A 12,125-nucleotide genomic window follows, 5' to 3' on the forward strand; every position below is an offset into this window, starting at 1 on the left:
TGAGAGATCTGGAAAGTCTATTGGAGGGGTGAGCCAATCAGCGGGGGAGAAGCGTTGGAAGTCCTGCCTCCTAAATTCAACAGATTGAAATGTAAGCCTGTCTGCAGCGCCGTCAGGAAACAGATCGAGCATTTTCGTCCCTCTTGTTCCTTATCGCGCAAGAAGATTTTCTTGGACGCGGTTTTGGACAGCGGACACGCTGGACGCGGAGCAGGATCCACGCAGGAGGCACAATCCGGACACCGTGTTCTTCCTTTGCGGTTTTAACACGATGGGTGAGTTCAATGTGGGATCGTTGTTTTTTTCTTGTCAGGGATGCAGCACACGGTCCAACGGCAAGGTGGTCAACTGTAGCGAGATACCGGCTGTATGTGGTGTTTTGGCGGGTCGGGTTATCTGATAATCCAGTGGGAGGACACCAGCAGACTGAATTATGGCATGTGTCAGTTACGCACGAGTTTTGACTTCCGTCTGAAGTTTAGCGCAATAACAACTCTGTCAGCTATTGGTTGGTGCGTTTCACCCAAACAATACACATAACTAAAAGTAATACATTTGTATTTTAGAGTGAAAACTTTTTTTTGGGTGAAAGCACTTAAAAAGATGTGATTTTGCGGAATGATTGAAATTTTAAATGCACGAATAAAACACGTTAAAGAGTGCTGGTTACACAATGCACTTATACATGGCAAAACTTAGAATAAGTCGATTTAAACACTTTTGCCATATTTGAATGAAGTTATACAATGATGTGTTTAAATAGCAGGCCTTTTAAATGTGTGGTTTAACCCGGGTTAAAGCAGTCTGTGGTGGGCCATAGGTCGGTTATGATCGCTGTCTCATTGTTCCGCCGGTTTGTGTGTTTGTTTTCGACACCAGAGCCAGCCTTTGGTGAGGTGAACCAACTCGGCGGTGTTTTCGTGAACGGCAGGCCGCTCCCCAACGCGATCCGGCTGAGGATAGTGGAGCTGGCCCAGCTCGGGATTCGACCCTGTGACATCAGCAGGCAGCTGCGCGTCTCCCACGGCTGCGTCAGCAAGATCCTGGCCCGCTACAACGAGACCGGTTCCATCCTCCCGGGGGCCATCGGGGGCAGCAAGCCGCGGGTCACCACGCCCACCGTGGTCAAGCACATACGGACATACAAGCAGAGAGACCCGGGGATTTTTGCCTGGGAGATCCGGGACAGGCTACTCGCCGACGGGGTTTGCGACAAATTCAATCTACCCTCCGTCAGCTCCATCAGTCGGATCCTCCGCAACAAGATCGGGAATCTGTCCCAGCAGAGCCAGTATGAGTCGGGCAAGCAGGGGCCTCACCCACCGCCCCAACCAACGATACCCTACAACCACTTGTACTCATACCCGACGTCCAAAGTGCCCACTCCCCCTGGCATGCCCACCCTTCCCGGACACATGGCCATGCACAGGATATGGCCCTCCTCGCACTCCGTGACAGATATTCTGGGGATACGGTCTATTACAGAGCAACAAAGTAAGCATGGCGGCACGGAGGGCGGTTGCATTTGTTTATTGCACTACATTTAAACTACGTTTGAAGAGGGTTTTTCGCGCAAGAGTGTGAATGTATGAGAGAGAAAGTGGATGCATTTTTTTTTCCATTTGAGTTACTGTGATTGTTTTTTATAGGCCTCAAAAAGTCGGGATGTTATAAACTCCAAGGTCTCTATGGGAAGAGAGAGAAAGCTTAAATACCAGTTGACCTGCGGCCTGATATTGATTTGAAAGGGAGGCAGGTTAGTCTAGAAACAGATGGTCCGGCTTGCAGTAATAATTAAGAGGCGGATGTGGAATATTAGAGGGACAGCGGAGGGAAAGGCGGTGAGATGAAGTGCATCAAAATGAGGTGTGCTGAATGTTTGCCATGACTTGGAGCCAGACATTTTGTGCAGGTTTTAACCTGGATTTTTTTGTGCTGCACGTGTTGCGATTGTCGCTTACGTGTCACATGCAGGTATGGGCCCCCAGATAGCGTTGGCTTGCACTCATTGTGGCTTGACCACAACTGTTTTGGAAACAGTGAAATGGGATCCGGCATAAATCAGTGTTAATGGTCGGCTCCGTGTTGTGAAAAGGGATTTTCTCAGAGCTTGTTTTCCAGTGGCAGCGAGCGAAGTGCTGTCAGTCCATTGCAAGCGGTCCTGCTGTCAGGATTCATGGGCTACCATGCACACAAAGACGCCCCGGCTCCTCTCCACCGCCATGCGAGAACTTAAATCGGGCAATCTAAACAACACAAATGTAAGGCAGATATTTCACGAGAAATCACATGGGCAGGAATGTGCTTCGAAACGCTGTTTTTCTAAACAATGTGTGCATTTCCAAATGATTAGCAGATGTTTGTGGCAGGTTTTTTTAATGCGTAGTTTTACAGTAGGCCTATACGTTTAAGGTGAGAGCTCTTGTGCACCAAAGTGACTTCACCAGTCAGATTAATAAAAAACTGATTTTTTATATTTATCCTTAATGAGGAATAACAAAAATCAGGACAATATGTACAGGATTACTAATCAGGCCTAGTGATTTTATTTGAGCTGTTTAATTTAACGCGCATGCGGGGACACTGATTTAAAAGCACATTCCATTTCTGAATTCATCCAAAAATACTATTTCCACAAGTACAACACGCATATATTTGAAAAAGCTCTTTATCGAGTTATAACTTTGGTGGGCTTGCCTTTCCCCGTGTAAACGTTGGGGACTGTGTTTAACAGAATATCCATCACGCACAAAGGAGGGAGACGGTGAAAGTAAATCTAATTTGTCCCCCGACAGGAAGACGCTTTGGTGGGCTATAATGTCCCTGACCCACCAGAGAGTCGTCTCACTTCCCCGCCCATCTTCAACTCAATCTGATCTTCAGGGGGAAACTAAACGATTTCGTTTATTTCACTCTGTATACTTGAAGACACGTAAACAAACAAATCACAATGTTCTAAGTCAAAATATCGATCAGAGACAGTTAATGCCTGATCACGATTATTGATACATTTACTGAAACAAGATAATTCATGTTAATAATATCTCACGTGCAAAAAAGTTGAAAGTGTCTCTATAACAGAGTGTCTCACATCTTATGTCAATATTGTACTGGACACTAGAACTGCTTATTCTTGTTTGAATAACGTTTTATTACAACTTTACGCACACGAAAGCCCATTGGACGTTTGAGCTATTTGTGCGTAAAATGACAAATAATCGTGCTTTAGTGCAAAATGTCACAACCTGGCTAACCTGCGCCTCATCGATGCATGAGAGGCAGCGGCCTATGCGGGTCATTTCATAATCTTAAAATCTCCTCTTCCACTCTTCTCTCTCTCCCCCCCCCAGTTAGTGACAGTGCATCCTTTTCTAGCGCCAAACTAGAAGAATGGAGCACTATAAACAGGATTCATTTCCCTCCAGCAAGCTCTCCACTAGTCAATGGCGTGGATACACCGCATTTAGAACCTGAAGCAAAATACACACAGGTAAAAAAAAAAAATGGACACCTCATTTTTTGTAACCTAAAAATGCAACATTAGTGAATAGAGTTTATCCACACTGCTGGCAAGCTGGCTTTTAATCTAACTGAACTCTCGAGTATTTCATAACATTTTAATAATTATCTGGTTTGGAAATTTCACAGCGTTAATGCGCTCCTTATGCTGGCTAGTTGGTAATGGTGCTTTTTAAAATATCTTATTATTGTTCCACTTCCTGTACAGCCTGCTGCATAGTCAGTGAATCATCTGAGTGTAACTCCTTTAATATTTAGTAGCTTAAATAGATTTGGACAGTCTAGATATTATCTTGATCCTTGTTTTCAAGCTCGATATGTTGGGATTTACATTTTTTTTTTATTGTGGAGTGTTTTAACACTCAGAAACTTAGTCAAAAACTAAAACGGTTTCCTGCTAAATTATTCTAACATAGCCCTTTAGGACTTTAATGGGTTGGTTTCAGCGTTGGAATCCACACAGAGTTTGAGCCAAGACATTGAACTGCATAAGGAACATTGACATCAGCATAAATCGTCTTATTCAGCTTTATTGCGAACACAAATTCAGAAGTAAAGTAAGTTTTCTTTGTCTAAAAATAATTGTTGTGCAGGCCTTAACTTTCGGCACATTATTATTTTTAATATTATGCAGAGTTCCACAAAACAATAACATAAATACACCAATCGACGCCGAATTTCACACTAATTTAAAATACTTAGTTTTCCTAATTCTAATTCTTAAAAATACAATTCATTATAAAACCTGAATCTATTTATAGAATTTCTTTTCTCAATCAAAATTAATTTTAGTCGTTTTATAGTCTTATTTTTGGTTTTCCAGAGGGATAACGCATATGTGCGCGTGCATTCGTCCTCGTTTTATCTTATTTTGACAGGGCGTGTGATTATCGTTACATACAAAAGCAAACAAAAAACTATTTCATGCAGCATCATTTATTTTGCCACTTTATGATGGAGGGACGGGGACGACGGGGACTTTTCATGCCCGTTACGCAGAATACTGGGCCGATGCTGTGCGATAGCAGCGCTGCACACGTTGTTAAGAACAAGCCAGAACAAGACTGTCTGAGCGGTTAGAACACCAACCGTACAAAAACAGAAGTGAGCCATTAAATGCAGAAAATAACAACTCTGTAAATTGCAGATTTTATTGCATGAAAAACAAAAGTAAGTAGTGTTCCACCATAAGACTGGAGTATTAACCGAGCCTTTGAGGCCGCTTCAGCAGCCTGCGAACATCTAACGCTAAATAGATCTGCATTTGTTCTTTGAGGGAAACGCAGTAAAAAAGAGATGTCATGCAAGGAGCGTGCTGAAAAGTGTTCAAACTGCAATTCATTTTCTTCGAATTTCCAAAACAAAGTGTCACTTGTCTCCTTCATTTTTCGTAAGGTAGATTGTGTGTGGAAAGATAATTCAAATGGGGCCCTGAACGCATCATCGGCCTAAATCATAACCACTGCTTTCTGTATGAGGCCAGAGGGCTGCGGTTAGTAACATGTGGCCTATAGGCGCCGTTTGGAGGGCAGATGCACCCACGGGACTCTCAGGCTTTTCCTCTGGAAGAAAGAAGAGCAGCATCACTAAAATAGATTTAAGGTTGAGTCACGAGCTCAGTGCGCGCGGCGGCTCGGAGTTTCGAAAACGGTTGAAAATGTCAGTAAAATGGATTACCAGTTTATATTAAAAAGACAAATACAACTGATTGACAAAAGAGCTGTGACACTGTTTACGCAACAAAGTTGGTGAACTCTTCAAGTAAATACACACATATATATGTCGTTTAATAGTTTTACACGCTGAATTAAGGTGCTTATAAATAGTTTTAATGATTTGTTGGAAATATAAACTATGGGATCAGAGTGTGACAAAGTAAATACGTTTGAGTTATAATTATTTGGATGAATGGCGTCAATGCTTTTATTTAATATTCAGTTCTGATTTGACTTGTTCTAAAATATGACTAAGTCAAGAAGCCATCAAAACACCAACACAAAGAAAAATACATATTTTGAGTAAAATGAACTAAGATTAACCTAAACAAATTTATAAAAAAGATTATTTACATACAATACACATTTATTATCTTTGCAGGATAGGATAATATTTGTATATTGATATTAAATAAAGTCTAAATTCTAAGATATAGGAAATATACAATACATTCTTATCCACCTTCAAAGTAAATATACTTGTATAGCAGTTACACATAAACATATCTGTCAGTCTGATAACAGCCATAAATACATGCTTTGAAAACCTGTCTGTGTCAGACAGGTGTTGATTCATCTCTGCAGTCATTTGTGAGGCGGTAGTGTTCTTGATTGCATTATACTGTAGTTTTGTGTGTGACATGTGTTGCTTTTCATTAGTGGAAGATGTGATCATCCTATAGTTGAATTAAGCATTTTTCCAACTGATATAATTGAAAAAAAAAACCCCATTATTTTAGCTCAAAGCCTGTGTGGCTGCTTCTGAAATTAGCTTCAGTATCGTTGAGCCGAGTGAAGACACACAATCACCCACAAACACCAACAGACATCCACAGTCACCCAACACAGACCCACAGACCCGCAGGCGCACACACACACACACACACACACACACACACGCACACGCACACGCACACACACACACAACTAGGTTTCTCTTTATAGTTATGTTCTATAATTGCCACAAATGTCAGCTCAGAGTATAATTTTTTATTTCTATTTGAAAGAAACAGCCAGTGACTGGTGGACAATGAAGTCAACCAAACCAAAAAGATCCCAATTTTAGAAAATAATTCTCAGTAGTCGCAGACCACCCAGCAACAGAAATTCGGCCTCCCTGCTGAAATGCTTTGGTGAATTCCTCAAGTTAAGTCCTGTCGCTGTGCCAGAAAACCAAAAGCTCATTCATGCTCCGGACCCCATGTTTGCCTCATTCTCTATCATATTTCCCCTCTTCCTGCCCTTTCACTCTCAATCTCTCATGACATCTGTTTTGTGGCGCCCCCCAACCAACCGGTCTCCCATCGTCTGACGTGGTATAACAACGCAGCCGGAGTAAACGTCCACTTTTGGTGTAGAAAACAAGTCCCATAGACAGACGGGCAATCACGCATGTATGGTTTTTATCCATCTTTAATATGTTCTAGGGGCACGAGAGCGCATAATTGATCATTCATGCTTTCATCAAAATTGGGAAAATGTTTTTTTTTTATGTGGTGGCTGTGAAGTTAGAATTATAGTTTCTGCTGTTTTTAATTCAATCACTAGTGGAATCACTTTCCCCTACAGCTTGCTTCAGCCCTTTTCCATTATAACTCAGCAGCTTGTGTGTGTCTACCTGGGTTGGGGGTCACCAAACAATGTAGCTAAAAATGAAAGTCTTGCTTCTTAATCCGCAGCCAAGAGTAGCTTTTGTGGCAGATCATTTTAGGTTTTCAAAGCTGAGGTAAATCACAGACTGAAAATCCCAATCTGTGATCTCTACACCGAGCACGGGGCCCGAAAGACAAGTTGTCAGTGACCTTTCAGACATTTAACGCAGATGTTTCTCTCTCTTTTGTTCCCAGACGCTGAATGGCTTGCCCACAGTGAACAGCTATGTCACAGCACCCAGCATCCCTCCCTAGCACCCTCCCACCACCCAAGTGTCACCCTACATGGGGTACAGCGCCACCACGTCGGCCTATGTGACCGGTCCCACATGACAGCCGCCCAGTGGCAGTGCGCTATCTCCCCACAACTGTGACATCGCCACCTCTCTGGCTTTCAAGAGCATGACAGCCAACCGTGACGCCATGCACCCCGTCACTGCCTCGGCGCTGTGAAGTCAGACTGATGGGAGAGAGCGAGGGAAGGGGGAGGAGGAGGAGGGGGGGGCTTGAGAGACAGCGAGGACAGGAGACAACAAGTCTGTCCCCTGTGGCTTCATTTCATTCCCGCTGCCTCTTTCCCATGATGGACTCGGCCCCAGGACCCATATTTGTGCCCCCTCCTCCTCCTGCTACACACAGTCAGACCAAAGACACACAAGGAATAAACTGTCTTTTTTTTTTATTTTTTTTTTTTTTTACAACAAACTTGTTTGAAAGAGCTTGCAGGACAGACAGGTGTACTGAAGGACTGATGTATGACTGCTCCTCTATCCATCAACACAATTCCTCACAGATTCTTTATTGCACACTTCTGCAAATGTCTTTGGGCGAAAAAATGGGGTAATGTATAACTTCACAAGTACGCAATCAAAGAGGGGAAAAACTTTGCATTAGTGTTTCAGGGTGCTTAATAATTGTTTTTTTAAATATATATATATATATTTGTTTGTATGCTTTTTTTGTGTTATGTTTTGATAAAAGCAACTGGCTTATGGAGCATTGTTTTCCCACTTCTCTAAAAATGTACCTGTATGCAAGAGCTCCAGAGAGAAGTTTATTTATTAGATTAAGGTACGTTGAATGAAGTGCAACTAGCCTTACAGACAGCATGGGAATCTCCACGTACATTTAGAGACAAAATTGGCATTGGTCTTTTGTTGGAGGCGAGAGCATTAACAATTGACAAACGTTGCACAATGGAATTGAATGTATCTTATTAAATTGTTTGGCTGTTATTGGTCTTCATGGAGTCTGCCGGTTGTCTTGTGGGAATCAACCAACAGTTTTTATTCTGAGATCAATAGACGTATACAATATTTATCTTCCCTCTCCCTTTCTGTTAGTAGATAGCTTCAGGTATATTCAGGGTATTGTAGCCTGCCGGCCTGTTTTACATGAGCAGGAAACTGCTTTTCATAAAAAAAAAAAAAAAATGCCAGGCCTGCATTTTCTATTACCGAGCGTCACGGCTTACTAGGAAAGTTCATCAGAAATGCTTTGAGCAGTCTTTGTCACCACATAAAGCAATTCTTTAAAATGTTTGAGTCACTAAAATAACCTCACCTCATTACACTTAATGTGGCCCTTTCTATATTCATAAACATTTATGCCAGATTATTAGCTCAATGCTAACGAAATACATGGTTTAAACAAATTAACGTGTTTATGAATATACATACTACAAAATGCTATTTTGCACATTTGTTTCTCAAATAAACTTAGGGTCTTTTATTTATATTTAAAAAAAAAAATATGAAGCTCAGTATTACAGAGATAAAAATAAGAGATATTTTCTAATATTTAAAAAAAAAGATTTTGGAATTCATTGAAAAGGCTTTCAGTAAATACCTTATAAGTGAGAGTGGTATGATTTTGAAAGCCCTGCTATCTTTTGTAAACAATAGCAAAAGTCTAACGTCAAGCATTATAATTTAAAGTCTTTTTTCAGTTGCATCTATAGGCGTGTGCAAGACACAGTAAATCAGAACACATAACATTTGAGATCTGTGAGCGGTAGACTCCCGGAGCGAGGTGGAGTCCGTGTGCATTCAGAGCTCCACAAATAGGCTCATTGGCCTGCAGTCTCCAAGGTCATCAGACATGTGACCCAAACACGAACCTCCAGCAGCCACAAAAAGGCCCAAACAGGGCTCGTCGAGGCCGACTCAACGTGTTCATTTACAAAAGAAAAAGCACACGGCCCAGTTGACAAATGACATGTTTGCAAAAATGATGCAAAAAATACTTTCTGAAAGTTTTGAGGGGGGAAAGTGGAGTGTAATAAATTATGAGTGTGTCTGGCAAGCCCTGTCTAGCCCTGCAGTGGAAACCAGATATTCAAACAAACTGGGCTCCGGCGTGGACGTGAAATCACAGATTAATAACTTGATGAAACTGCTCACCTGCTCTTTTACATATAGCATTACCTGCTGCTGAGCGTTCCGAGGGTGGTTGCTTTAGTTATGTTTCCAAACCTCCTGTGTTACAGTGTAAACAGTCGCCCCCATGCGACAGTGTCAACATTCTCCCCGATGCAGGGGCTGATTTGACTTGGAAAGCACTCTTCCCCGCATCCAGTGGTCACGGACCGTTGCTCACGGATCGTAGTGTTTCTTTGACCGTATGTGAACCACATCACAGGGACGTGACGATCATGCACTCGCTGTACCAGCCAGCCCTCACGGCCACCCCTTTACCATACATCAGGTACGGTAAATGAGGGTTGACTCTCGAGTGGCATGAAAAAGTCGTTACATGCTTCTTCTTTTTTTCCCCTCCTTTTACCTAAGCCTACACGCAACTACTCTTCCTTTCAACTAAGCTTCACGAACTGAGCACAGCCTTGTTAGTCTCCTCTGACGCATGCACCAAAATTAAAATGTGGTCGTCTAATTGACCAGTATTTAAAAAAATAGGAACAGTGTGTTCTCTAGACAGGAGGAATAGCTTCTCGAAAGTCTAATAATCCATGCTCTTGCAGTCTAATGTTGGTCTGTGGAGGCGAGGGCCTACGAGGCGTAGTTTTAAAAATAGGGGCAGACACGTGTTTAGAATTAATGATGTCGAGTCTGACTTCAGTGTCATATGGTTATCTTTACTTCACCACATGCAATCAGAAACAAGACAGCCATGCAGAGTAACACAGAGCAGAGTACTGGGTGAATACAGAGCCTCGTGCGTGTGCCTGCTCAATGAACATTTCCAAAAGAAGCTGACAACAGCCAGAATGTTTTCTTAATGCCTTAAAACATCAACGTTGAGCACACAGGTGAGCAAAAATAATAAAAAAATTACTGGGCTCGGGAAAATCACAACATGTCTGGTTCTGTGTCTTTGGTATGTACATCACACAGACACGAATCACTGCTTCTTACATGTAGTGTAAATCCTGGACACTTGAATCTATATTAATCATTAGCCACATTGGGAAAGACAGGCACGGCCATGTCCTAATTGCAGGCTTGTCTAAGTGGAGCCACTGAATTGAGATGTTGCCGGTGCCGATGAGGAGCGTACATGGACGGGGGTGTAAGGAAAATGAAGACAAGGGGGACTTTGCTCCAGAAGATTTATGATGAGCGCGGTGTGTGCATTCAGGTGAAGGGTGGGTCCGTTGCTTAGCTACCAGCAATACACGCGGCACATGTTGCAAGCTGTCAAGTCTGAAACAAACATACACATTCAGCACTCCATTACAGAAAGGACAGGTTAGGCGCTTACAGTTCCATCAGTCTGCAAGCCGCAGTTGTTAGGCTATCACCAGAGGCCCCTGGGCAAAAAACTAGGAGCCGTTCCATTTTGGCTGAGAGAAACTGCCTCATTAATGATGACTGTCAAATACCAACGTGGCTCAATATAAGCTACTGCCAGATGAGGTCGAGATGAGTCTCTCATAGGGCAGCCATTACCCCGAAGGCTGTGCAACAGGTGTGTGTGTGTGTGTGTGTGTTTGCATATTTGCATAAGAGATAGAATGGCAGAGTGAGAATGTGTGCTGTAACCCCCCCCACCACCATTCCTGTAGCCACATTTGCTTTTCTTGAGCTTGTTGTTTTAGCTTGCACTAAAACTACGCACTGGCACCTAATACAACTTCTACAGCTGACAGGCTCTCAAGAAACGAAGTGCTCTGATGGCGGGGGGGGGGGGGGTGAAGAAGTGGTAAAGTAAAGGAAGGTGATACGCTTGTATCAACGCCAAGCTGAAAACACTCCCAGTGAGACACAAACACGCAACAACACACAAACCTACGGGACACACAAGTGCTCGACCCAACGCACAAACAGTGAGGAACCCAGTGAGGAGTTTAATAGACATTAAAAATGTCTTACCAATCAAAGATTTCATATTACAGGTTAGGTTCATAAAAACATCAGTCATGCAGAAGGATCTTCATTAAAAACCTTCTGCAACAGGCCATTACAATATCAGTGAGAAGAAATGATTTGACACAGTAATTATCAGGCAGTATTGTGGCTATTTGGTTTGTTTAATATACAGAGTAAGGCCGAGTATTATAGATGTGATCACAGTGTATTTAAGATGTACATGAACACACACACACACTATATTTGTGTGCGTATAGATAGTCCTCTGCTGCTGCGTGCACTGTAGCTGAATTTAAAAGCAGTTTATATTACTATTATGTTATAATAATAGTAATATATCTTAATATTATTAAGATACGAGTGACGTTTGATAGATATTCATGATCCACTGAGTCCAGCAGTGCTCAGAGTGAGACTCATCTAAACTCAGCATGTGTTAGTTTCATCATATTTGTCATGTACTCTGCAGCTATATAATCATCATCTATACTTCAGTTTTTTGGTATTTTGTAACCATGCCTTCATTCCGTTCTTGGTGTTTCATTTAATTTGAAACTGAACATTATAACCCCTGAAAACTCGGCTTCAAAAATTTAGCACGATAACATTAAGTATACATAAGCTACTTCGTAAAAGCGTTCTTAGTTATTATTCTGTTAGGACCCAATTAGTAGGAAGCTGGTTGAGACAATAGGTTTTCAGGGCCTTTGATCCACGGTTAAAAACCTGTTTTCTAGTAAAAAAGTACTGGTCAATTTTCAAATAATGCAGCCGTTTCTAATTCCTGAGAAAGTTACTTCGATGAAGATGTAGTTTTTCCTTAGAAAGCAGCATTGGACACATGGCAATGCTGATGTGTTATTTTGCAGAGCAGTATTGTGTAGTCAAGGTAAAAACAAACAACGTATTTG

At 42.1% G+C, this 12,125-nt stretch overlaps 1 protein-coding gene across 1 annotated transcript; it reads left to right on the forward strand.

The window, feature by feature from the left end:
• Positions 1–525: 525 nt before the first annotated feature.
• On the forward strand, positions 526–8,985 carry pax9 (paired box 9). Its single transcript, XM_031847810.1, is given in 3 exon segments — positions 526–1,494; positions 3,351–3,490; positions 7,082–8,985. Coding segments are annotated over 3 exon segments (1,065 nt in total). The 5' UTR covers positions 526–827; the 3' UTR covers positions 7,340–8,985.
• The last annotated feature ends 3,140 nt before the right edge of the window (positions 8,986–12,125 follow it).

This window comes from Anarrhichthys ocellatus, unplaced genomic scaffold (assembly GCF_004355925.1).
Source record: "Anarrhichthys ocellatus isolate YVR2014 unplaced genomic scaffold, GSC_Weel_1.0 scaffold7, whole genome shotgun sequence".
NCBI lineage: Eukaryota > Metazoa > Chordata > Actinopteri > Perciformes > Anarhichadidae > Anarrhichthys > Anarrhichthys ocellatus.